A 26,367-nucleotide genomic window follows, 5' to 3' on the forward strand; every position below is an offset into this window, starting at 1 on the left:
ATTGCATTATAGATCAATTAATTTACGATGTCAAGTAGTATGATTGTTATGCACCTAACGGTTGTTTGTAACACCTAAAATAAAGTAAAATATGACGAGTATACATAACAAAATCGATTTCCAGACGTCTATCAGAGTCACGCCTTTGACATTTTCGACTATTGTACATTAATTTTATATGCAATATTTTTTTTTTTAATTTTGCAGGTAGACAGAAATATTTCAAACGCCTTTAGTTCATACAAATTGCGTTCAAACTTAGCACATCCTTGTTTGTTTCAATTAGTAAATGATATAGCGATTGATTTGATTCGTATGACACAATAAAGGTTGCGTCAGGTAAGTCTGCTGGAAATTTACTGAGATAATTCCTGGAAGTTTCCATATAGTTGAATACACTGAAGAGAATTTTTTTAAACATTTCCAAAAAGTTATTATTTTTTTATATCTTTCGTTAATTTTAATTTTTATTCATAAATTAGATATAGTTAATCTTTCTTAAATTTAAATATTTGTGTATTAAAAGTAGTAACACATTTCACTGTAAAAGAGAAGAGAAATAAAAAAAATTAGTCTTTAGTAATAAGGCGCTTTAAGTTTCATATGTACGTATATGGATAATTTATTTGATAATAACTCCTTTTTGTGTACGAATAATTTGTTCTTTTTTAAAAATTACTAACCCATAAAGTATCATAGTCGTTTTTCAATTCAAAACCACGTTTAAAACATGCAATAATCTATTTTCAATACTCTATAGACGTTTATCTTTTAAAGATCCTCTCTTTCCATATCGGTTGATGAAACCGATGCGTTTATCTCTTGCGCTACAAAACTGCACGGAATCAAAGGCATATATACCAGTAAGTAACAGTATATAAGTATACGAGTACATGCACTGCAAACCATATATAAGTTATAGTCAAGCAAGAATTAAGATGATATTTATTTTTTCTTTATTGTAGTTTCATTTTTGACATTGATTAATAACTTGTATCATAAAGTCGGAGCCGTATCGATGTTGTTTCTTCGAATTAAATATTCATATAAATATTAAATACTCATTATAGTGAATCGTATTCAAAACAACATCTCTGTTACACATTTGTAGGTATCTATAGATATATCGTATTACACAAATTTGATATTAAAGTTATACATATGTTCTAATAAATTATAAGTTATTTTTAGTAGAATTATTGTAGACACACCAAAAGCAAAACACTCTTTTTAAAGTGTAATTTTAATTATTGATTTTATTATGCTTGTATTTTCATTTATTTATGCAGCATTAAGCATTTGGTGTGTTTCACACTTAATTCGTAATCTATTACAATGGTAATATTTAAAAAGTAAAATTTTCGTATTATATGGTTATACGCATTAGCATGAATATACTTAAATACGGCGCCATGCATTTGACTTAGATAGCATTTGAAAATCGAAAATTTTTTACATACCATTTTAAACCTTATATCATGCAAAAAAAATTAAAAGAAGAAACGACTGGTTGTTGTTGCTGGTGTTTCTCATGGAACAACTTTTGTTGGTTTCTATTGCAAACACGAATAAGAAGAAAAACAAATTACTTCTTAAAAATTATAGATGTTTTGGTTTCGAATACAAAACGTTATGTTATCTCTGAAACCCAACTGATATATCTTTATAATCTAGTATATATATTTGTATGTTACGCATGTATATTAGATATGTAACGCTATATTGACAATATTTATTTTCAAATTTCAATGAATTAATATATATCTACGGTAAGTATCAAGTTATATATTGCAATAGATAGTGGTTTTTTCTTGTATTGGGTTCACTTGCATTAGTTCCTTTAATATTTGTTCACATCTGGAGGAGTCTTCAAGAAATCGTCTGTCCGCTTGTGTTCGAATAAGGCACGAATTGTGCCACTATCAGCTGGCAAATCCGACTTTCGACGCAACAACGGCTTGTCTTTATTGCGTTCCCCTCGTATCTGTTTGGAATGAGTAGTTTCGCAAGTAGCAAATTTTTTTTTTAGCTATGCTTGAAAATATCGATGCTACAATAATAATTAACTGATTTACAAATACAGATTATATTAACACCACCGTAAATATATACAAATATATACATGTGTTAATGAATGCGTGTAAAGGATTTCCTCTTCGTTTGACTGCAGATAATTGAGTTAGTTGAATCTTTGTGTACAAATTACTACACAATAAAATCAACTGTCTGTATTTAATTCGAATAAAGAATTCAGATTCGAAAATGCCATATATAACTATATATGAATTTTATTTTCTATATATTTAATTTAAGAAGAATTTGTGGTTATAAACTTGTTTAATTTTAGAAAGCCAGACACTTTTAAAAATATGTGCATATAAACTAATATTGCATACTTGAAGTAAGTAGCTAAGCTGTAACATATAAATAACCAACATGCACCCCACAAAAGAACATATTAACAGCTTATAAATGTACATAACATATTTAAATATATACATATAATGAGTAACGAAGATCGATTCGATGAAATTATTAGTAAACTTATAGACATTATGAATACAAAATTGTAGTATGGTGTGTGGAAAATTCGCCTATATACCACCTCATAAATATTTTCAAACAACAACAAATATTTGGCTTACCTCTCTAGTTTCCTGTGCTGTTTGTTGCTGTATCTGCGGTTGTCTGCTTTCTTGTTCCAATTTGTCATAAGTTAGATCACAATTCTCATTCTCTTCAAACTCATTTTGACTACTTGAAATACTTAAATTATCCATTTGGCCGCACATTTTAGGCCATTCAGGATTGCTTTTGGCTAAAGACTCTACTTGCATCCAAAGCTCTTCACGTTGTGACATCTTTTCACGTTCCCTAGTTAGTGAAGTAAATTAATAAAGTTTGTGCATATTTAAAGTATAATAAATATATGAATTTACAGTTGCTTCTCTTGGCGGTAGTTTCGACTACACTCGTCGAAAAGACGCTGATTCATCTCCATGAACAATTTTAGTGCATTATAAATCAGTCCATGTATAGTTTTATTCCAATGCGTTTTTGAATTACGATTTAAAGCCGGAAACATTATCGGCAAAATTATCTGCGAATTGTCTGCTATCAGCGACATTATATACTCGTTATTCCAGTAATAAAGCGCTCGTTCAGCGACCTGAAAATGTGGTGACGACACACATTTGGCGATTTGTCGAAATAATGGCTCCATTACTTTTTGAAATTCAGCCGGTTCGATTACATCAAGCAGCTCCTCCAACTCGTTTAAAAACATTACTTCCTTAGGACTATGCGTTTTAGGCCAAAACTTTAAAAGACTCCTTTTAAAAAAAAGCAATGCACTTATGAAAAATCAATTTGTATATAATATATAGCTTATTCATATTACGAACCTTATGACTGGCTCCGATAAACTTGGATCTTTCTCCAAAAACTGCACAACGCAATAAGTCAATTGCGGATGGTAAACAGATAGGCTTTTCGCTTTGTGCAATGGTAATAAAACTTTCAGCAAAAATTGTTTGTGCTCCTCTTTTAGTGGTAATGCGAAACCATTTATAATACTACCGAGAATTTCTAAAAGTTCAGCAATGCCATTGTGATGCTCGGTCTCATAAATAAAACTATATATACATAAATAACAATACAATATTAAAATTAATTAATTACATTGCATCCATACCGATAAAATACGTTATTGATTTGTTTGCGTATAAATGCTCTTAAACCCAAAAACTTTCCATAGATCCGATGCAGTACAGTCTTAAGGAAGTCACGTTCACGTGGATCCTCCGAATCAAAAAGATCCAACAGCTGCAACACAAATTGGTGATCAATATAACGCTTAGCGATGTTCGGCTGAAAATCTGGTGATTCGAGGAAACGCAAAAATAGTTCGTAGACAAATTGTAAATGGGGCCACGATGATTCTAGCGTAGGCTCATCCTCTTCCGGATCGAATTCAGCGCCGTTGGGATTTGATGATGGTGGTAATGTACGAAATAAATTTACCGCAAACTGTAGAAGAAATCATGTTATCAATCAAATAAACCTATCGTATATAGCAGTACTAACCATATTTATTGCCTCCGGATAAATTGACTCCGTGATTACACCATTCTGGTTAGAGAGATACTCGACCATTTCGTGCAGTGCAGCGCGCTTTACTTCCTTCCATTTTAGATCGCTTAAGGGCTCGGAAAAATCGAAGAGCGTGCAACATTGCCTTAACTTTTGAATCAAAAGTTGTTCACGTTCATTTGCGGGGGTTTCTATGATAAAAACAAAAACAAGGCCGGTTAAAAAGTTCCTTATTACACGTATATACATATACTTAAATAGAAAAACTAGAAAAAAGAATAGTTAAAGTATAATAAACTAATTTATTTACGGTGTATTCAATAAAAAGTGAGTGTCTGTTACGACAAAGTATGTTCTAACTCTCTCAGACCCCTACATGTTATGTATCGATTTCAACTTAATTAAATCATTAATTTTTAAGTACATTTTTATCCCATTACAGTTTATTTCTAATGAGATAACAGTTAAATTCATTCCCCTTTGTGTGCTTGTCTTAGGAAATTACTCAATTGTTTCGAAGCAGTTAAAAGTTATTGTACTTGTAAAAAGAATGAGTACCAATATGATATTTTTATTTAGATTAAAATTTATTTATTTATTACTATTATTAAAATTTTTTCAAAATGACATGTATGCAGAGGGGAGCACAAACAATTATATACACTTTTGTGGGTCGCGTTAAAACTCGCATATACCCAATTCTGCATTCATTTTGTAAAAACTTTAAACATAGAGCTTATTTTTAATACTTAGGTATATTCTTTTTATGGTTTACCCACTACCAAGAATACACTGTTTGAGTAAAATTAAAATTTTTAAGCATTTTGCTCACATTTAGTCAATTTGTTTAAATCAATTTTATAGATATACCAACACACAGATATTATAGGTTGCGCCAGTCCAATATTAAAGTCATTTCTACTTCATTTTTGATATCTGACGTCAGCAAGGAACTATAGAGTTGAACACAATTAAAACTTCCTATAGTTACTTCTCTAAAGATATCAAAGGAATATGTTCTTGAAAATTAGGATAAACTACCAAAACTCTGTGCAAAGAGAATTATGAAAGTCGATCAAATTTCTCCTCATTTGAAGAAGAAGGTGTGGTTTCACCAAAACAATCCTCTGTATCTCAAACCATGGAAAAATTTTCATAAATCTTGCTTTGTATTGCTTCCGCATGATTCATTTTGAAAATTTATATCCGAAAATTTAAAAGAATCAAAGAATTTCTGGTTGTTACTGTAGCGGCAAAAAACATTCCTGAAGTAATTTCGAGGAATGGTGCCAATCTCACAGTCCTTGGCTAAATAAAAATTCGGGTCCGTTTCGGTTACTTAGACCCGACTATCGTAGGTCTTGCCTTGTCTGTTTGTCTAGCTTGATTCAGAAATATCCGAAAATTATTAAATAAAAGTCATTTTAGACTTTAACAGTCTATCTTCTATCACATGCTTAACTCGTTCCGATCCTAAGAACTTTAAACTTAAAATGATTGGTTTCTGTCTTTTTATTTTAAATGAAAAACTATAGAAGCGCTTATTTACCAAGTCAATTAAAAATAAAGAAAAAAACAGACTTGCGGCATAACCTTGGACTTGAAAATCATCAGTGTAAAAATATCTATCCAAATGTCTTTAAAAGTATTATAATGTAAATATGAGATACGACAGAAGCAATTGAGCGACAGGCAAGTAGCAAGTAAACGAAATGCCAAGAAAATAATCACAAGACATGTGGGTATGTACATATGTATGTATACCGCATGGAGAACACGTAAAAGTCTTCTTCTTCTATGGCTATATTCATGATTTTAATGATTTTACTTTTTTGTTTGTGATATTGAATATCAAGATATTGACATTATATTATAACTAGGACCTCAGCATAAGGCAAATAATGACAACACATAAAATACTTATGAGTTTGTCTTAAAAATGATTTGTATTAAGTTTTAAAAACACAGCATAATTGACGAAAAGTTTCATTCCTTTGACTTTTTATGTGACATAATAACCGTGATATTTACTCACGAGTCTTGATAGCCGTTTGAGTTGAGAGAATTCTCAACCATTGGTAAGGCGAATGTACGCGCTCATTTATTGTGGGTCTGTTTTGTTTTGTTTATTTGCCTATCCATGTATTCCCATTCAAATATCGGTGCCAATGCGCTAATTTTAAGACGCCAAAATATATTGCAAAATTGCAATTTAGCGTTGATTTCTACCGGTTGCATTCTCAGCAATTGGCAAGAGCTTTATAAAAAAATTAACAAAAACATTGCGCTAATTTGTTGCCTTGCCGCAGTAGCATGCTTGCAACTTTTGGCTCTTTATTTAGATATAGCGATTGAAAGAAAAAACTAATACTATCGCATGACGATCGACTAAAAGCAAAGTTTGCCAAACGCTTAGTGCTATGTGTATATTATAGGCAAAATTACTCAGGAATTAACTGGGAGAATATACAATTTTATTTCTGAGAATACTATGAATATAAGTCAGTCATCATAAGGAGGTCTAAACAATCAAGATAATCGTCGTGGCTTTTAAAATGCTTCCATACACTATATATAATCAGATACATTAATAATATTATATATTAACTATATAAAGCACATAGATCCATATTTATGGTGATTTTGTTTAGTTTTGGAATATCTTTTGCTAGATGTCTTCATACTAGCATCCGTCCTACTAAATAAGGAAATACCTAAATATAATGTGATTAATTCTGCAATACCCTTTAAAGCCCTTAGCTTTTTCCTGATCAATCCTGAAAAATGTGCTGAAAGTCTACGTATTAGTTTTTTTTTAATTTTTCGACAAAGATCAGTCATTTAAATAGCATCGAGACACTTAAAAAACTTAATATTTGCGATAAATATTTGAAAAGCCAAAAATTATTATCTAATATTTCTTGTAATTAGTAAATATAAAAATATAACTTATATAAGAAAAGTTTACATCCGCGCTATGTACATATATATTAAATAATAATAAACATACAATTAATAAATTAAAAAACATTTTTAAGTATTTTTCATCAACAAAAATTATAACCAACTTATTATTTATTCAGTAATGTTTTTATTTCGAAAAAACCAATGTTACAATAAATATGTAAACGCCATGACAATTTTTAAAATAAATTGAAATACACGATAAAGATAATTATTACCAAAATGAAGTGCGTGTAATGAAACCATGAAATCAAGAGGAAAGTGGTGACATTTCAGTAATAGAGGGAAGCATATAAAAGAAAAGTGGTTGATAAGCACCTCGTAGGAGCGGCAGAGGTGTGGCCGTCGATGTTGTGGATGGTGAATGGAATAGATTGCGGTCTCTTGCGCGTCCAGGACTTCCAGTGATTTGTTGTAAAGTTTGTGGCGATAGGATTCCGCGGCCACTTGTGCTGTCCTTGCTACAGTTATTATTATCAACACCGTCAATTCCGCCGTTACAAGTATTGTTACCAACACCGGTGCTCATGGTATTGTGCGCTTCGTCGCCATTTTGAAAATGGGACGAATTAATATTATTTAATTTTGCTGTTAAAGATGTACTATTTCCGCTGCATAATGAAAGTTCGTTTTTACCGGCGTTATTGTTCGCTGATCCACCAATTCCCAACGATATACTAATACCACTAACGATATTTTGTGCCACATTTGCGCTGCCATTTCCTGCAGGATTTGTCGCTTGTCCCGTCGCCACAGATGCAGCCGAGTTTCCAACACTTTTTGTGGCATTGAGAATATTTTTGATTGCGGCGGCTGCACTAATCGACGACTGATTACCAGCAATCCACGAAAGGTTGTAAATGTTAAATATTAATTTTGAATTGTGTAGAACCGTCAAAAGATGACGATGGTATAATAATGGTGATGGACACATACATGATTTTTTGCCAGTGGTCGGTAAAATGTCAAAGTGGTATGCATTATGATGTTTGTAAAATGTAATATATGCATCGATTCCGAATAGATAGTTTTGTTTTATTAATTGGTTGGTTAGGAGAGATTAAGTAATATATTAATATAATTTTCTCTTAAATGAATTTCAAGTTATAAAGGGGATGAGTATAAAAAGCGGCATGCGAAGTATATTATGACTATATCTCTTAAAACTAAAGTAGGAAATAATTTCTCAATCATTTTTCAATCATTGTATTTACGTATCTTAGTCCACCAATTAATTTACTTCTGATTCTAATATTTCAATCATACAACAAATAAAGAGTCATACAAACAGCTGAAGCTTGGCATTTAGGATGCTCATAACTTTATACTACTTGTATTATTATCTGATATGCTACTTTACAACACGTGTTTGCTTCTGTTTTTACTTTCTATAAACTAGTTTTAACATATTAGGGAAAAATTACTCAACTTTGCTCCACTTAATACATATCTGGAAGCATTTCCTTTTTTTTCTAAATCTAACTATTAAAAATTTTCAAAAACAACAGCATGCATATTTACTGGGATTCAGTTTCGTCATCTATTTCAACAAATGCATTGAGTTCCTAAACTGGATGTTGATGATTTTAATTCTCTATTGGTTAAGGTTATAATGCCATTGCGAAAGGAATTTAAGGAGGTTTTTTAACATACATATGTACTTACTAAAGCTATGCAATAACAGTTAAACAATGAGTTGAAGGATTTCGATTAAAGTATTTTAATTACTAAACTAGAGTGAAATTATTAAGTAACTGCATAATTTAGCATCTTTTTAATGTTTGCATTAGGGCAACTTTGAAGTAAGTACCGAGCAATTTTATTATTAATCACAATACTAAAATAATGAAGTAATTTACTTTTACATAATTGTACACAAAAAATTAAATACTCAATTCTTATCATAACCGTAGTTGTTACATATGTACGTATGTATTTTCTGATAGATTAAATATAAATGAAATATCAATCAAACCTTATTATTAGTGGTTAATGATGATGAGGCAGCCGTTGAAAGCAGTGAAGTAGCCGAGGTGGCCGCTGAAAAGTGCTGTGTCAGTGTCGCAACCAGTGAAGATGACGTTGTCGTCGTTGATGAGGTGACAATGGCAGTGCTGATGCTATTGGTGGCAACCCCGCCAACGACAACACCGCCAATGCCACTACCACGCATTCCACCAACAACTGGCGTACTTGTTCCGGCCGAAATCGATATACATGCAGATGACGATGAGGAATATGAGGATGTGCTGTTGGAAACGTATGTAGAGGCTACGGTATTGGGATTATAAGTATATGTTGACGAAGATTTGTTGCTTGTGTTGTAAATAGATGCAACGGCAGCGGAAACTATACCTGAGCCAATAGAATTTGTTGTTATAGCTGATAACACGTTGCTGCTTGTTGTAATTGATTGCGATGCTACCACTGTTGACTGTATTTCGACCTTTTGTCGTTGTTGATGCTGTGACATTGTTGAGGTAAGACAATTGTGATTATTAGCCAAATGTGTTTCAGAAGCCGACGTTTCGTCAACTAGAAATTTCGCTTTGATTTCATTAATGTTAGTGAAATTGAATCTTAAACCGTTGTTTGTTACTACAATTCCTTTCTTTGTTAAGTCACCGCTAACAATGTGTGGGCTAGCGCTGTCTTTATAACTGTTCGCATTTGATAAATGCGGTCGATTTATGTAAGAGTCGTTTTTTTTGCTGGCCAACTGATCAAGTCCACTGTGAATTGACGGCGACTTGGGTATACCTAAGCCATAATAATTTAAACTAGCTGCTGGAAGTGTTGAGGTGGATGTCACTGCCGAAGTTCTTGTTGTTGAGTTGGATGCAACACATCTTTTAATAGACACCAATGTCGGGTTTTCTAGCTTTTCTGTTAAAGAGCTAATTGTACAGCCTATAGTTTGATTTTTTTTGTCATTAATGTTAGTTCCGTTTTTTTTAATATGCTGGATTTGATGATTATGACTCGATTTCACTGAATCGGTAGATACAGTAATTGAGGTTGATGTAGTGGAGTCACCCCCACACACAGTAGTCGCTGGTTTTAGATCACTACCTGTATGTCGAGTTTTTGTTGAACATAGTTCGGATTGCGGCACGTGGGATTGTTGCTCACAGTGTTGTTGCGATAGTTGCTTAAAACCGGCTGAGTTGCCAGCATAGTATTTAGCATTGAATACCATTTCATATCAAAACTGTTGCTGATTTGATATTAATTCACATTGCGATTAAAGAACACTTTAATACAATTTCGATTTTTATACTAGGCGAAATTTTTTTGAAAATTTAATACTGAAGAAACTTTCATTTTCCGCTACTGTATTTTTGCATCCAGTTATTATAATTTCACTTTTCTTAGTAATATTGCGATAATTTACAAAATTTTAGATGTTTTGAATTTAACTTTTTGCAGCACTTATAGTCACCTAATATTCGCATAGCAATATTTGCATTTAATTAAGTAGAAATTTTCGACATTCAAATCAATTTTTTTTGTAAACATTATTTTATATTGTGTATCCGTATATATTAAATGAATACATTGCAAAAATAAACAAATATGTATGTATGTACATACTTGTATATATGTATGTGAAATAGTAATATCCCTGCTAAACAAAAAAAAAAGAGAATGCTAAATTAAAGGATATTTCATTATATTTAGGCAGTATGTATATATGGTATGTACATAATTAATTAACTTTCTATAAATCAGGCAGCAAAGAAATAGTTGGGTTCATTTCATAAGATTTAAAATAGCGCCAATTTAAAAAGATACTTATCTATATTTACATATAAATATGAAGTTACAAGTACGTTTATGGAATAATTGACATAATTAATATAGTAGCTATAAAAACTATGGGATTTTATGATTTCACAGGGTGGCACAAATGCTTTAATACAAAATTTCAAAACAGAAATATATACGAATGTGTATATGCATTCAAATATACATATGTAGGACCCAGTTCATAAGAACATGAGTGTTATTAAGGAAAGGTGTTTAATGACGTAGTTTTAAAAGAAGACTTCGAACAAGAAGAATTCCGAGCAATTTTATTGTATATAGAGTGTATCAACAGGTAAATGGGTAGAGTATTATGTATTGTTATAACAGTGAATGCTATACACATTTATCATTCATAAAATACCAATTGCTAGACTAGCAGTGAGTCACTTAGTATCATCCTTTTAACTAAGGTCAAACCAATTATATACAGTGCAAATGTTGAATGGTTTGATTTTTCACTATGTAATTCGTAAATATATTACCAATTGGATATATTACATATGTACATAGATACATACTCGTATATACATAGAATACATACTTATACACTTTTACCCTAGGCAGTAGTATAAAAAATCATTCAAGAAAAAATTAGTATTCAATTATTTAAACTATGTATATTTTTATACCAATGTACATACATGTATGTACAATTAGTGTATGCATATGTTTTTGAAATTCTTGGTTTGTAGTTATTTTTGTTCAATTTCTGCCGGCACTTTTGAATATGACTGAACACCGCACATCATATCATTCAATAACATTAAAATTAGAACTCCGGGACCCACGACCGGAAAATTCGAACACCAGAGCGATCAGTATAACAAAATAGGAATGCCGAAACAGTTGAATCATATTTAATACGCAGTAATTTAGTATGGGTTCCGTCATATAAATAGGTATATTTATTTTCGCCGCAACACCAACCATTAACCAACCCCTGATAGGTGTTGGCCATCAATTGATCTGTGTGTTCAATGTGTAACATTTCTTCTTCATTTACTGATACTATTGATTTGTTAAATTCAATTAGTTATCGCACACTTAAAAAGTCCCTAAATTCCTAGCCAGATTGCTATTACGGGCCTAAACTGTTAATTAATAAATATACTTTGTGACTTCAGCCAACCGCAGAGCAAGAACACTGTGTGTTCACTAACGCGCTCTGTATTGTACTTGTCGGAAAATCAATATGATTTTCCATGTTACTCCCTTTATAGAAACAAGGGAGAAGTTTTTTGACGTCGCATATAAATAAATTCATAGACATCGTTATATGCATGTGCACGAACATATTCAATGTGTACACTCAAGTAGGGAGAGTCTGGAAGAGAATAGTGCTCTCACACATAACAGTTTATTAAAAGGATATCCTAAGGATATTGTAGACGAGAGCATGAGAGAGAACAATACAATGATGTTTTTATAATTAAAAAATTATATATTAAAATGTATTTGAAATAAATGTTTGGTTTAAACTGAAGAATATAAAAATAATGTATAAATAAATTTTTTCCAATACAACATTAGTATAATTTCGTAAATTTTGTGCCAAAACTTATTTCTTGTCATACATATTTGTTATTTAGATATTAAAGTGGAATAAGTGGTAAATTACAGGGATTTTAGAGCCTTTGCTCCAATATATATATATGGACTTTACGAATAACTAGGAACTTATTTATGTGTAGGAGCTAAATTAGTTGTAAAGAAAGTCATATCCTTCGAACGTAACAATTCCGAAATGAAATAAAACTATAAAAAAACTGAAGTACAATTAAATGAAGTCAACGAAGACTTAGGTACTTATGCACCTATTCTAAAAACTCCCCCGGCATATTAAAAAATAATTAATATTTTAAAACCTAAAAATAACATACATAGTGCCGGTTCATACAAGAACACTTTTGTTGCCGCTGTTCGTAGCTTGTAGGTGAGGGGGCGACGAGGAAAAACGAAGGGCACCGAGTTGTTTGTGCAACAACACACTTTGTGTTATTATTCGTAACAGTAGCATTCCATAGTATTTTGAAATTGCCCAACTCGAGTCGCCCATGCGAACATCAAAATAGAATGGGCAACAAAAGTTTTTGTGTATAAACTCAGACGCACATAGTATATTTTAAATACTCGTATACGCACATGTAATATAAAGGTATTCCAAATTTTATGCGTAATTGCTTCTTTCTCGGTGTTTACTTACTTTCATTGAGAGGGCTCAAGGCTGTTAATTCACAATTTTTTGTAACATTGTAACGGGAACTACTTTGGCGCTTCTCTTTTTTGACAATTGGCGTTGCTGATAAATTTAAGCCTTTGGTGATTGGTGTCGGTGGTGGACCATCGCGGGGAGGTGTGTTTTTATTATCCTTATTAGCCTGGAAAATGAAATACAGCAACAAAAAAAATTTAATAAAATGAGTAAAGTGTATATATACATACCAACATACACATAAAAAATATATTATAAAAACTCAATGTCATAAACAAAAGCATGCGCAGTTTGTATCAACATTTGTACTACTTATGGGTAGAGTTACCAAATACAAGTGATGCCTTATGATTGCCGAAATTGTCATAGAATCTTCAAGCAGAGTACTAGCATCTAATTGTATGGCAAGGATTTAATAATCTGGATTTAATTTAATCTGATTGATTTACCTTAGTTCTTGCAAATCCTTGCCTCTTTAGTCTTGCTGTCTGTGAGATTTTGGAAATCATTAAAAAAAATTGTAATTTGTTAAAATAATTAAATAAAACTAAAAAAGAATTGCGACTTTTAGACTTATAACGTCAAACGTTCGAAGAACTGCACTTTTTTTATATAATGGAATAATGGACAAGTGGAATGAAATTTATAAAAAAATAGCAATAACGCTTGTTATTCATTATTTTTACTAAATACGAAAATAGTTCGCTTTTGCATCTTTAACATTATTAATTAAGGAAAGGAGTAGACGAAGGTTAGGTATGAAATCATTTATCGAATACTAAATATATTAGGAATCCATTTCTTCATTTTTGGAATAAATCCATTCCACTAAGTCACCTCGCATTTTGCCCGATATACATACATACCTAGTATAAAGTAAAACGAAAGACGGGAATCATTATGTTGAGTGTATGGGAGATACGGAAACATATGAACCAGATGGACAACACAACTTATAACTTTTTTATCTCAAATGTTGGGATGGACCGATTTTACATATTTTTGCAATAAACTATGCTTAAAAAATATGTTCATTTAGTTTCATTAAGATACCGCACAACTTAACAATATATTTGATATGTGAGGATAGGGAAAGGTATAGAGCGATTTTAACTAATCTTAAATTAGAGTTGCCAAATATAAGAAGAACTACATGAGATAGGTTTTGTTCATTAATGTTGGTATTAACTAAAAAAAAAACCAAATACAGGCAGCGACTATTGAAAATTTGTAGCATGAAGATATATTCATCATCTTTCAATTATTCTATTTTTATAAAGAGCAAATAAAAAATTGTATGTTGAACTTGAAAAAAAAATCGCTTGGGCATACGAATTGATAAAAATATTTATGGAGATTATTGTACCATATGAATCGTACTCAAGTTTATACGTGGTTCAGACGATTTAAAATTGCTCGTGAGGATTTAAATGACGACCGAGGGCCGGGTCGTCCAGAAGCTAGTAATCGTGCTGCATTGGTGGAAAAAGGATAAAGGCTGAGGAGTTCCATACGAGTAAAAACACTGTTTGCATAATTTTGATTGAAGATTTGTTCAACACAAATTAAATGAAGACAAAAGAGTGAGCGAGTTTATAATGAAAAATCGGATTTCTCTTCGTATTCACCTGATCTATCACCATTTTCTATTTCCGAAACTGAGAACCAACATGAAAATAGCATTTTATGATGATATATCTGCCATGCAAGCAGCCGTAATCGAGGTGCTGAAGAAAATTCCTATAAATCACATTAAAAAACATATGCATGCACTAGTTGACCATGGGAACTTTTCAGATCATTTTTCAAGCTGAGGTGTATGCCATCAGTATGTTTAAGAAAACCTATTGTCTTTCTCAGGGAGTCAAGCAACAGAGTGGCTATGAATAGGAGAGGAAAGGGCCGTGCAAAGTTGTTTCTGGGAGAGTACAATACAAAATTGTTTAAATAACAAATTGTCATAAGGTATATCATCTGACGGAATTGGGATTCTGTTTACAGATAAATGTCGGCTGTTCATACTCCTTGAATGCACCGCAATTGCAAGCAAGAGTCAGACTATTGGAGCAACGAATCCTTGAGAGAACATTTCACATCCATTATTCAGGAGCGCTGTTTAGCCTCTTTGTACAACCGGTTAAAATGAAGTTATGTGATAAAATGAGAGGACACAATAGACCACTGGTCGCAGTGTAATTCTCAATTTTAATCTAATCTAATATATATATATATATGTATATATCAGATTTTTTTTATAAATTTGACATTGTACTTTGCTTGCCATTGCTTTAGCATTTTTTGAGATATGTACATGCATTAAACTTATTTGAGGACTTTTCAAAGGATATACTTGACCCCACTGCGACCTCATCTTGTTTGGCAATGCTTTAGCATTTTATGAGATATGTACATACATTTAACTTATTTGGGGACTTTTCAATTTTGTAGCTTAATTCGTAAATAAGTTATGCCATTTACTGTTTTTATGATATATTTAATATAGGAGTTACTGCTTTTACGAACGTACAGGCTGACAGATATTGTATCGTTATTTGATAACTGTGTGATCATAACTGTTATACTCTGTGCAACACGCTACGAGAGTATAAAAACAATAAATATTTGATATTTTTATTGTTTTCTGCAGCTATAATAACAAAAAAAGTCGGGTATATTAAGTTTGCCCAGAAGTTTGTCACACCCAGAAAGAAACTATAAAATAAATATTAGTACGAGGTGTGTTCAAAGGGAAAGGTGAATTTTGAATTCTTTTGAAAAGTACTTATTTATTCATCAGAATCTATTTTGTCCCCTTATTAGGGTGATTACTTTGCCCTTGGATAGAATACACTTGCGCCAACGAAATTTCTAATCCTGGAAGCACTTCTAAAATACGTTTTTCGGTATGGCCATCAGCTCTTTCTTCGATTCTGTCTTGATCTCTTTTCATTGGTTTCTTCAGTTTCGGGAATAGAAAAAAGTCGCAGGGATTCAAATCTGGTGGTTTGAGCAAACCCGAATCGTTGTTGACGTCATTCAACAACTCCTGAGCCATACTAAGCGACATTGCTTTTGTTCAAAATTTAGCAATTTCGGAACAAACTTTGCTGCCATACGATTCATGGCCAAAACATTCGAGAAAATTTAATGGCATGAGCCGATATGCCAACATCCTCTGCTACTTCCTTAATAGTTATTCGACGATTTTCGAGAACAATTTTTTTCACTGTTTCGATGTTTTCTTCGCTTTGTTGACGTGGTCGCACCTCCAGGATGCTCATCGTCATCAACATCTTTTCGGCCTTCTGTATAGCGCTTGTACCACCTATGAACACTTTTTTGAGACAAAGTGGACTCACCGAATGCCACAGTCAATATTTCAAGTGCCTTGGAGCACTTTATTCCACTTTTAACGCAAAATTTAATACATATTCTTTGATCCATTTCTTTCAAAAGTCAAAAATTGAATGCTAATGCAAGCACATGATAAACATATGTTTCCGATTATAACATTATTATCGGTAATCGAATGTACGGAGCCCGTAAAAAAATCAAAAGTCACCTTTTTTTGAACACACCTCGTATATATAAATAATAAGCGTGATGAGCTGATTCGAATTAGCATGTCTTCCTGCATATACGCGAACTAGTCTATCAGTTTTTAAGATATCAATTTGAAATTTTGCACACGATCTTCTCTTCGTAATAAGCTCGGAACTGCCGATATCGTACCACCATAGGATATAGCTGCCATACAAACTGTCCGTTCAATATTAAGGAATTTTTTGTATTTGTGAAGGGTATTATACCCTGAGCAGCGTATATTAAGTATGCCATGTTTGTAACACCCAAAAGGAATTGTCAGAGACGCTATAAAGTACAATATATATTGACCATAAAAAAACCTGTTCGTTCATTTGTCTGTATATACATATGCAAATTAGTCTCTCAGTTTTTGGGATAACAATCTGAAATTTTTCACCAGTCTTTTCTCATTAAGAAGCTGCTCAATTGTCGGGATGGCCGATATCAGACCACTTTAGCGTATAGCTGTCATACAAACCGAACGATCGGAATCAAGCGCTTGTTTGGAAACTTTTTTATTTGACGAGATATTTTCTTGAAAATTTGCATGGGCTATTGTTTAAGGCAATAATGCAATATCCGAAGAAATGGTTCAGATCGGATCTCTATAGCATATAGCTGCCATACAGACTGAACGATGGGAATCAAGTCCTAGTATGGAAAACTTTTTCATTTGACGAGATATCTTTATTAAATTTAGCATGAGTTATTGCAGGCAACGGTGCAATCTCCGAAAAAATTGTTTTGATCGAGTCTCTATAACATATAGCTACCATACAAACTGACCGATCAAAGTTTTTGTAATGAACCTTTTGTATTTGTGAAGGGTATTATAGCTTCGATATAAACCGAAGTTAAAGTTTTTTCTTGTTTTTATTATTAAGCATTACATATGTAGGTATTCATAGCGATGTCGAAGCAATGATACTTATATAGAAATCAAAATTGGAAATAATGGGCGAATTTGTGATTTATGGGTTATATGATATTGTTTCTGGACAAACAAAACAAAACAATTTGTTTCACCTCAACAGTTTCCCTTAAAAGTACATTTAATTAAAAAAAATGTTTTTAATTGATTTTAGCGAGACCGTCCCTTAATTACTCATTTACAGTTACTTGGTCGAAATTTTTAAAAGGATTATTCGTCTTCACCTAAAATTAATACGTACATATATACTCGCATATGTACTAATATACAGGGAACCAAAAAAAACTTGTACAGGGCGATGATTTAACTTTCCATTTCAACTTATCTGCTGAACTATAAAAACTTTTGAGTTGCATCCAAAAGTGTAGAAAAGGCCGTTTTAATTGAAATTAATTTTTTAAAATTTAACACTCTTTAAGGAAAATACTTTGTATGTGCACCTTTATTATGGTTTGCAGTCTTACATTCATAGAATCCACCAAATTTTGTGTAAGTTCAGGAGGTATATTTGTCCATATTTTTTGAAGAGCAGTCTTAATCTCATTTTTGCTATTAACTTTTCGCTCTCCTAACTTCGTCTCCATATAGGTCCGCAGAGGTCCAATGGGATTGAGGTCTGGACTCTACTGTGGGAGCACTTTTTTCACGTTGTACAACAACCATTTCTTAATCGCTACATCAGAATGTTTAGGGTCGTTATCTTGAATAAAGCAATAGCCACCATTTATATTGAATTGCTGACAACTTCTTCTAACTCTTTGACTTTACTTTCAGCCTGGGACGTACAAATAAAAAAATAAATAAAAATACGAAAAATACATAATATTCGCATATTGTTACTCTTGGCTGCAACTTAAATAGTTTAAGGGAACAGTACCTTCAGAGTCAAAACATCTCTCTGTATAAGTTTTTTTTTTGGTTCACTGTATTAATTGTTATTTGATTTATTGTGTACATAATTAAAACCATGTCATCAAAAAGAAAATGGTAAAGTTATTGACTACTACTGAATGCACATACATATATCATGCGTTTACATAGGATAAGAAATTAAAAACAGACATACTTTTATGTTTTACCGATACAACTTTTCAACAACAAATCAAAAAATGTTAGAAATAAACAAAATCCAAGTGCTCAAGGTAAGGTAACTTCAGTTGTGAATAAATAATTTTGTATTACATTAATTACATGTTTTAGTTTAAATGTGTCAAATTCGCCCTCTTATAGAATAGCGAAAAACTCACCTCGCCAATATTTTGGATCGCCGCTGCTGATGCCGCCGTTAACATTGTGGAATTGGTTGTAGGCGATGATGTCGATACAGGTGTGCTAGCATTGCTACTGCACCCTGTTACGGCGATTGGTAACTCCACTGTTGTTAGTGACGCTGATGATGAGGAAGATTTTGCCACTACAGTTGTTAATATATTATTACTATTATTCTCTTTGATTCCGTTAGTTGTCACTGAAGTTGTTGTTGTTGTATTATTATTATTATTATTATTGTTAACAATGCCGTCTGTCTGTTTTATATCCGATGTTGACGTCGTTGCTGCCATAATACCACCTGCTGCTGACGGCGTCGTCGGTGCTGCTACCGTTTTTGCAGTATTATCCATAATATAACGTCCCAGCTAGACCAGCTAATGCTGCTAAAAGCGAATTCTCTTTTCACTAGTATCGTCGTGACGATTTCGTGGACAAAGACGGGTTTATTGATTGTGCAGTTGATGGATATGATGATGACGACGGCAACGACAACGGCGAATATTACAGAGCTGTTGTTAGCGTTAAAAACTTTGAACAATTTTTACGACGTAACAGCGACGACAACAGTAACAAAAAAAAAAAAATTACTTAACATCATAAACAACACAAGTGTATGCTCATATCTTGAACCAAAAATGCACCATAACGGCCGACTGAATATCAACCAACTAGCATTAAATACACTACGACTAACGGATATTTAAAAAGTTGAATTGTAAAAGTAATAAATGAAGATAGTCATTTCCATAAATAACGAAATAAGATTATCCGAAGTGTGTACGAGAGAGACTGCGTATTGTGTTGTTAACCGTTGACATAATAATGTGAGAAGAATATATAAACAAAACAGAGTATCTCACACATTCGTCGTGTACTGGCCAAACAGGTGCGATCTTACGTATCGTATAACCTCTTGGACACAACACTAAGCTCAACTCTTTTTAACCCGCCAGAAATTAATGGTCATATATGTACATATATATGTATATATGCATATAAATAGGTATTTTATATGTGCAAGCAATAACTGAAATAAGCAGCAAAGTATTACAAACGACTCATTGATTACCTTCTACATCGCATCGAACGCTGCCATGTTCATCATTTGGTTTATACATACATACAGATGTATGTTTCAGAATGGGTATCCATGTCATATTGTTTGCTATTTCCTTAACCTATCTATTAGCTTCACATTATTGTAAGCATTCTAGCATTGTATCTGCATATATATATGTTTGTACATTAATGCAAACATGCATAAGTATGCATTTTTATAAGCCATATGTAGATACCTATAAATGTAAAGTATTTGTTTTACTTCTAAGGCTGAGAGAAACCCCAAAAGAGCACAAAAATATGTGAACCTACATATGAATTTGCTACATTTATCGATGTATACACATATATGTATAATATAATATACCATAGGATCTAGATATCCGTGTTATGAAGCATTTCACAATTACTGCATACATACATATGCACATATATCCAATGTGTACTCTAGTTGAATATATGGTTCCTGTACGAAGTTTGCATGAATTTATATACTCGAAAAGTAAAATATTTTGTCACCTGCAATATTAATACCAAAAAGTCAATTATGCCAGTTCCAAAATTTGGTTTCCATTGCTAAAAGTTTATGGCTTTAAAGCTTGTGCAATATTTAAAAAAGCGATGTGAGAAATCTCCACGCCCAGATGAAGGGAAAATTGACCCTTTTCCTTCAGTCGAACGCATATGGTACTTGTTAATTCTTTCGGATTTTAAGCTGACGTCGTTAAACTACAAACATATGTACATATTAATTCTACCAGCAATATATGTATATAAACTATAAAGTATGACTTTGTCAGAAGGTCTCGTAGCAAAAATAGCGGGTGAGATAAATAAGGGATACTACCTTACTGCTGCAATAGGATACCAAACAATGATTATAACACACATAGTTTGGCCGGCTGCGGGAAAAATCTGAATTGAAAACTTAAATTAAAATCGAATGGGCTGTAAGCAAAATACAAAACTGTAACAATCCGTTTGTTGCACATTTTGTTAATACAGTTTATTAAATATGCACAAATATTAGGCTGATTACTTTGCCCTTGGATAGAATACACTTGCGCCAACGAAATTTCTAATCCTGGAAGCACTTCTAAAATACGTTTTTCGGTATGGCCATCAGCTCTTTCTTCGATTCTGTCTTGATCTCTTTTCATTGGTTTCTTCAGTTTCGGGAATAGAAAAAAGTCGCAGGGATTCAAATCTGGTGGTTTGAGCAAACCCGAATCGTTGTTGACGTCATTCAACAACTCCTGAGCCATACTAAGCGACATTGCTTTTGTTCAAAATTTAGCAATTTCGGAACAAACTTTGCTGCCATACGATTCATGGCCAAAACATTCGAGAAAATTTAAATAAGGAAACTCAATTTGGAGATTCGGCAAATTGTAAACCAGCATAAGCGGACAAAATGGGACCGGGTTGAAATTCAATGGCCATGATCTTCAAACAGTTTCTGCTGGGATATTTTCGTAGAAACCACCCCTGCAGTCGTCTGCTTAAAGCCCAACCGCCTCCTGGGAACATCAAGAGGTCCTTCCTTGATTACGTCGACGACATTGGAAAGTACGCCGACCAGACTTCGGACGCAACGAGCTTTAGACATGCACTGACTGCCATTCACACACTAACCACCTTTTGCATGCCCAACGAACCCCACACATCTAACACCCTTTTCCCTATGGTCCGACCCCGTCGAAACAGCTCGTTTCCTGGGCCTCCCGTTAGATGACCTCGACGACAACCAAACTGAAACTTACCACACAAGCGGGGATTAGCTAACCGTTACAACAACAACAACCCAAGCCGTTATACTATTACAAGTATGGTTATATCTGAATACTTGTTCACTCTTTCTATTTATCTGCAATACTAATAAGAATTTACATTTCAAACTAAAACATGCATTGCTGGCAGAATTAATAGGGACATCAAATTAATTCAAAGCGTAAAAACAGTTTTTATCACCATTGGTTTAAATCACAATTCACTGTTGTTGTAACGATTTTAATTTCCACAACAACCGGTTCTACGATACCGGAATTGACCTGGATTTTAGCCGGCCAAGCGCTGTTATTTCGAGGATCTACCCCTATCTGTTTGGATCGGTAAGTAATCACAAGCCATTGTGCAACGGAGTTTATTTACTTTGTGTTTGTTACGTTTTCTGGTAATTATTTCTAGAATGACTACGTTAATGATATTTTGTTTCAGTTGACAGCGTTTAGGTTAGTACTATTTCTTCAGTTATGATAAATAAATAAATAATAATCTTGGTTTTGTAATAAAAGGAAGAAAAGTTAAAATGGGCCGCCCCGTGTATTGCAAGTCTGCTGAACGGAATATTATGATATGTGATACTATACAAGAAAAGGAAAAGTATGAGTGGAAAATGGGTAAAATTATGGACCGCTCTTAAACCTGGGTATTTAGTGTTCTTCAGAACGTGAAAAAGCCCGACAGGAAGGAAAAACTAAACTTCAACCCGCTTCAACAAAATGTTTTACTGTACATATTGAATAATACAGTACTTAGTTTCCTGTTCCTACTTTTTGCTACTCTGAATGAAGTGTATTGATTTTTTATTTTGTTTACATTGATAATAATGTTAAATAAAGAAGGTATAAAATTTTGAATAAAATATATGTTAAAATTCGTCCATACACAAAAATAAGCTACAAATACCAAAAACATTGTTAAAGAAATCCGTCTCAGATAATTCTGTCACCAATGAATGTATGCATGCTTTAGACATGTGCTATATTGATCGACTTCAGCTTTAGCTTTTATTTAGACTTTGTGATATCATAATTAGTTTACTATGATTTATTGTATTGTTGGAGGTAGTTGAATATAAAATCCTCATATACATATTTATGTATCCATATTATTTTAGTTATTTAATTTACAAATGTATTTGCCAGTAACTTTAAAACAACTTTTTGTCGAGTGTATTTCTAGTTCTTTCACTTGTCTAGAAGAATTCCGTAAATGCAAATGTTTGTCTATATGTTCATTTTTTATTATACTATTATTTGTTGTTTTTACTACTACTGCATTTCTATAGATTTGCTTCCTTTAGAATTTGTTTATAAGAATTATATCACACATTAACATTCACAATCGCATTCCGCTATAACACATATATTTTTACAGGTCTCTTATTTTATTTTTAATTATGCATTCACATTCGCAGAACATTAAGTTTAATTTTTGACATTTTGATGAAGATGTGAGGTTATTTCTGCAAAGATGAGAAAAAGAAAATAACAAGACTTTTATTAGAAATAATACTCAATATTGTTAGTTAAAACTAAAGAAGGTCTACCATAAATTTGACTTGGTTTATTAATAAAATACAAACAAATATCCTCCGTTTAAAATAATAAAATTGATCGTTTATCTATTGTATTATATCAATTTTCGAATATTTTAGTATTGCTTTAGAAAAAAAATTTAAAGACTTTCTTATTTAGTCATTTGAGTTTAATTGTGTATATTAAACTGTTGGATTATAAAATGTGAAATGTTCTAAGCTTTTATCTATGAGAAATAAGAGATCGTAATAGGTAATCGTAATAGACGGATTTCAACAACGATTACAATTATAATAGCACTAAATAATGCATATATTGCAAAGTTCAATATATGGCAATTATAACAGATGACACTAATCTGTTGAACGGCCGAACAAAAATATATTCTTGTAGGCGACAAAAAATCGTCATTGACCTTTTGGCGATATTATCTTTACAAAGGTTTGGTAAGATACACCACATCGACATCACACCCATGTTGCTGTCGCAATAAAAAAACAAATTGAGTGTCAATATGCGGGTTGACATCATGTGGATTTGATTGGTAAAATAACCAAACAATGTATACTTCCTGCTGCTGATGTTGCATCAGCATCTTTAACATTGGACACAAAATTCTAACAGAAATATTATGGTTCATTACTTGTATTACGTTAACGAATGTCATGTTTGATTACCTAGGTTTGGAGGTTGAATGAATGTTTGGGATCTTAAGTAGGATTTATCAGACCCTAGGATGTATATAAAGATTGTCGTGCAATTCACAGGAGTGACAAAAGCTTAGGATGCTTTGATGTTTACGACCACAACTTAAACATTATGTCTGGTTAAAATAAGTAAGTGGCACATTTTTTGTTTTGCAGACGTGTTAAGTTCAGTATGTAAAACTGTATCTTCCGTTGATCACACATTTTTCAGGTAAGATAATGTCGAGAGGGATGTAGACTGTGCAGAATTTCGAACCGCCTGAGTTTTGCCGACACCATTCTTCTAAGGTCCATTAACATGCTAGATCATTTTAGTCTTCGCACATTTTTGTAATTATACTTATCAATATAATTGTTTTTAATTAGTTTAATGAAAATTTATTTTGGTTTTTAATTCTTGTATATCCCTTTGAAATACAGAGTTAAGTACAATATTTTTTATATTACTTAGTTAATGGTAGGGAGTGAAATATAATATATAAATGGTAACATTTACGAAGGATTCATAGTGGTATAAAATATTATGTTTAAAGCTTGTTTTATACATTATTTTATGGAAAAAATCGTTTATGATACTTATATTTTTATCAAGCTTGTATTGAGGATTGAAAAACGTATCAGATTATGGTACATGGACATCAATTATTGCTGGTCTGCTGACACTGGACACTTTATACAATTTAAAAAAATGATATTACAAAGAGATCAACAAATCTGACAATCGAAAACAAGACTGAAATAAAACGACTGCTAAATGGAAGAACTGATCGGCTAGTTCTACGATACATACTCATATATACATAATATGGATATGTATGTGTACACATGCTTCCAAATAAAGCAACAAATATATAGAACAGCCGATCGTTTTTCAATAATGAAGACGTATGGCGGCCGAAGCCGAATATATGAAGATTGCAAAAGAGAAAACAACATTGAGTTAAATGAATGGTAGACAAGTGTAAAAAGTGCTTATTTTTTATGATAAATGAAATATTATACGCACCAGCAATTGAAATAATCGGTTAAATTTTTCCTTGCCCCGGTTTATATTTGAGAACATTAATTAATAATTTATTCTCAAAGGCATATGCACAACGAATAAACTAAAGAAAAAAACACACATCTATAATTAGGCAGAATTTGTAGTTGATCGAAAATTATATTCCGATTAGGGCTGCCACAATTTCTTGTTACTTTTTTGCTGTTGTTGTTGTCGTCGCTGCTGGCTACATACACCCGCGTATCATTCGTTTATAGAGTTGATTCACGTTTTTCAATATTTATTTTTATTTTAATTTTAAATAGTTACTAGACTTTAATACGTATTTATATTTTGTTCACGCACGCCTATAAAAGTTACCACAAATGATTTATTCTCACTTTACAATTTCTTTCTTGAAAATGCAACCGATTTTAACGAGACACGAAAGGGAATCGGCAATGTAAGAAAATCCTAATATCTTTGAACTTTATACTTTCAATGCAATGTATACATTTTCCTACGATGCGATTCCTCAATAAATCACCTTTAATCACGCCCACTATGAAAATTTTAAAAATTGTGGTTAGAACAACAAAAAAATTAAAGAAAATACTTGTAATTATTATAAATTTCACACACGCTACGTTGCAATCAAAAAGAGAGAACCAAATGAAGACTGACTAAATGGAAAAGAAGACGAAGACAGCAGGCCCAACGATAATGATGGGAACTGGCAACTATAATGACAAGAAGACGAAAAAGAAGAAACTGCTGAAAAGGAAAGCAGACCACAATGGCAACACTATTGCTAGCAGAGTTTCTCGAACAAAATCTATATTTAAAAATGTTTTGGTTGTAATCCAAGAAAGACATAATCATAATAGAGAATACTTAAGTTATGAAGCTCTAATTATGTCTCAATAATAATAATTGTATATTGCGAACCACCAAATTCAGTATGTAGCTGATATTCAAATACTAATACTAATCTGTATCAGAATTTTTAAAGTTATTTCTTTCCATAAAACAATCGATTTGTTAAAGCAGAGAATGTTAATGAATAGAGAAGTCGCAAACGTTAGCTGTACTAAAATGTTAATTGCTATGAGGGAACATCGAAAACGAGCAAATTCGAAATTAAAATTTCTCTATCCTATCAATTTACGCAACGAACTACACCACTCTATAAGCGAAATGTATATACATACATATGCACAAATGTTCTTTGGTATGCACATAAACAAAAATTAAAGTAATAAAAAGTTGACTTATGAAAAGAAAATGTAAGTAATAAGGGAAATAATAGAATTAAAATATCATATAATCAAAAAGGGTTATAAAAATAAAAAAGAGTATATAAATATATCTGATAGGATTTATACAAAAAGATTTGATTTAATTCTCTGTCAAGAGCGAGTGGAAATGTGGCA

At 32.3% G+C, this 26,367-nt stretch overlaps 1 protein-coding gene across 20 annotated transcripts; it reads right to left on the reverse strand.

Moving 5' to 3' along the window:
• Positions 1-431: 431 nt before the first annotated feature.
• On the reverse strand, positions 432-25,641 carry wrd (Protein phosphatase regulatory B subunit well-rounded). Of its 20 annotated transcripts, none has more exons than XM_070112898.1 (11): positions 25,482-25,622; positions 25,190-25,302; positions 18,842-19,062; positions 13,528-13,566; positions 13,070-13,244; positions 4,087-4,283; positions 3,695-4,029; positions 3,405-3,635; positions 2,940-3,332; positions 2,646-2,874; positions 934-1,984 (listed from the first exon to the last, which is right to left on the reverse strand). In XM_070112898.1, exons 2-11 carry the CDS (start codon positions 25,200-25,202, stop codon positions 1,841-1,843), a joined length of 1,977 nt encoding a protein of 658 aa, XP_069968999.1. In that variant the 5' UTR covers positions 25,203-25,302; positions 25,482-25,622; the 3' UTR covers positions 934-1,840. The 20 variants fall into 20 exon arrangements, with proteins under 20 accessions (XP_036232939.1, XP_069968999.1, XP_069968988.1 ...); XM_070112887.1 differs by lacking the exon at positions 25,482-25,622 and adding an exon at positions 22,614-23,172 and having other exon boundaries at positions 18,842-19,375; positions 24,959-25,321; XM_070112897.1 differs by lacking the exon at positions 25,482-25,622 and adding an exon at positions 22,614-23,172 and having other exon boundaries at positions 24,959-25,299.
• Between the last annotated feature and the right edge of the window lie 726 nt (positions 25,642-26,367).

Source organism: Bactrocera oleae, chromosome 2, assembly GCF_042242935.1.
Source record: "Bactrocera oleae isolate idBacOlea1 chromosome 2, idBacOlea1, whole genome shotgun sequence".
Lineage (NCBI taxonomy): Eukaryota > Metazoa > Arthropoda > Insecta > Diptera > Tephritidae > Bactrocera > Bactrocera oleae.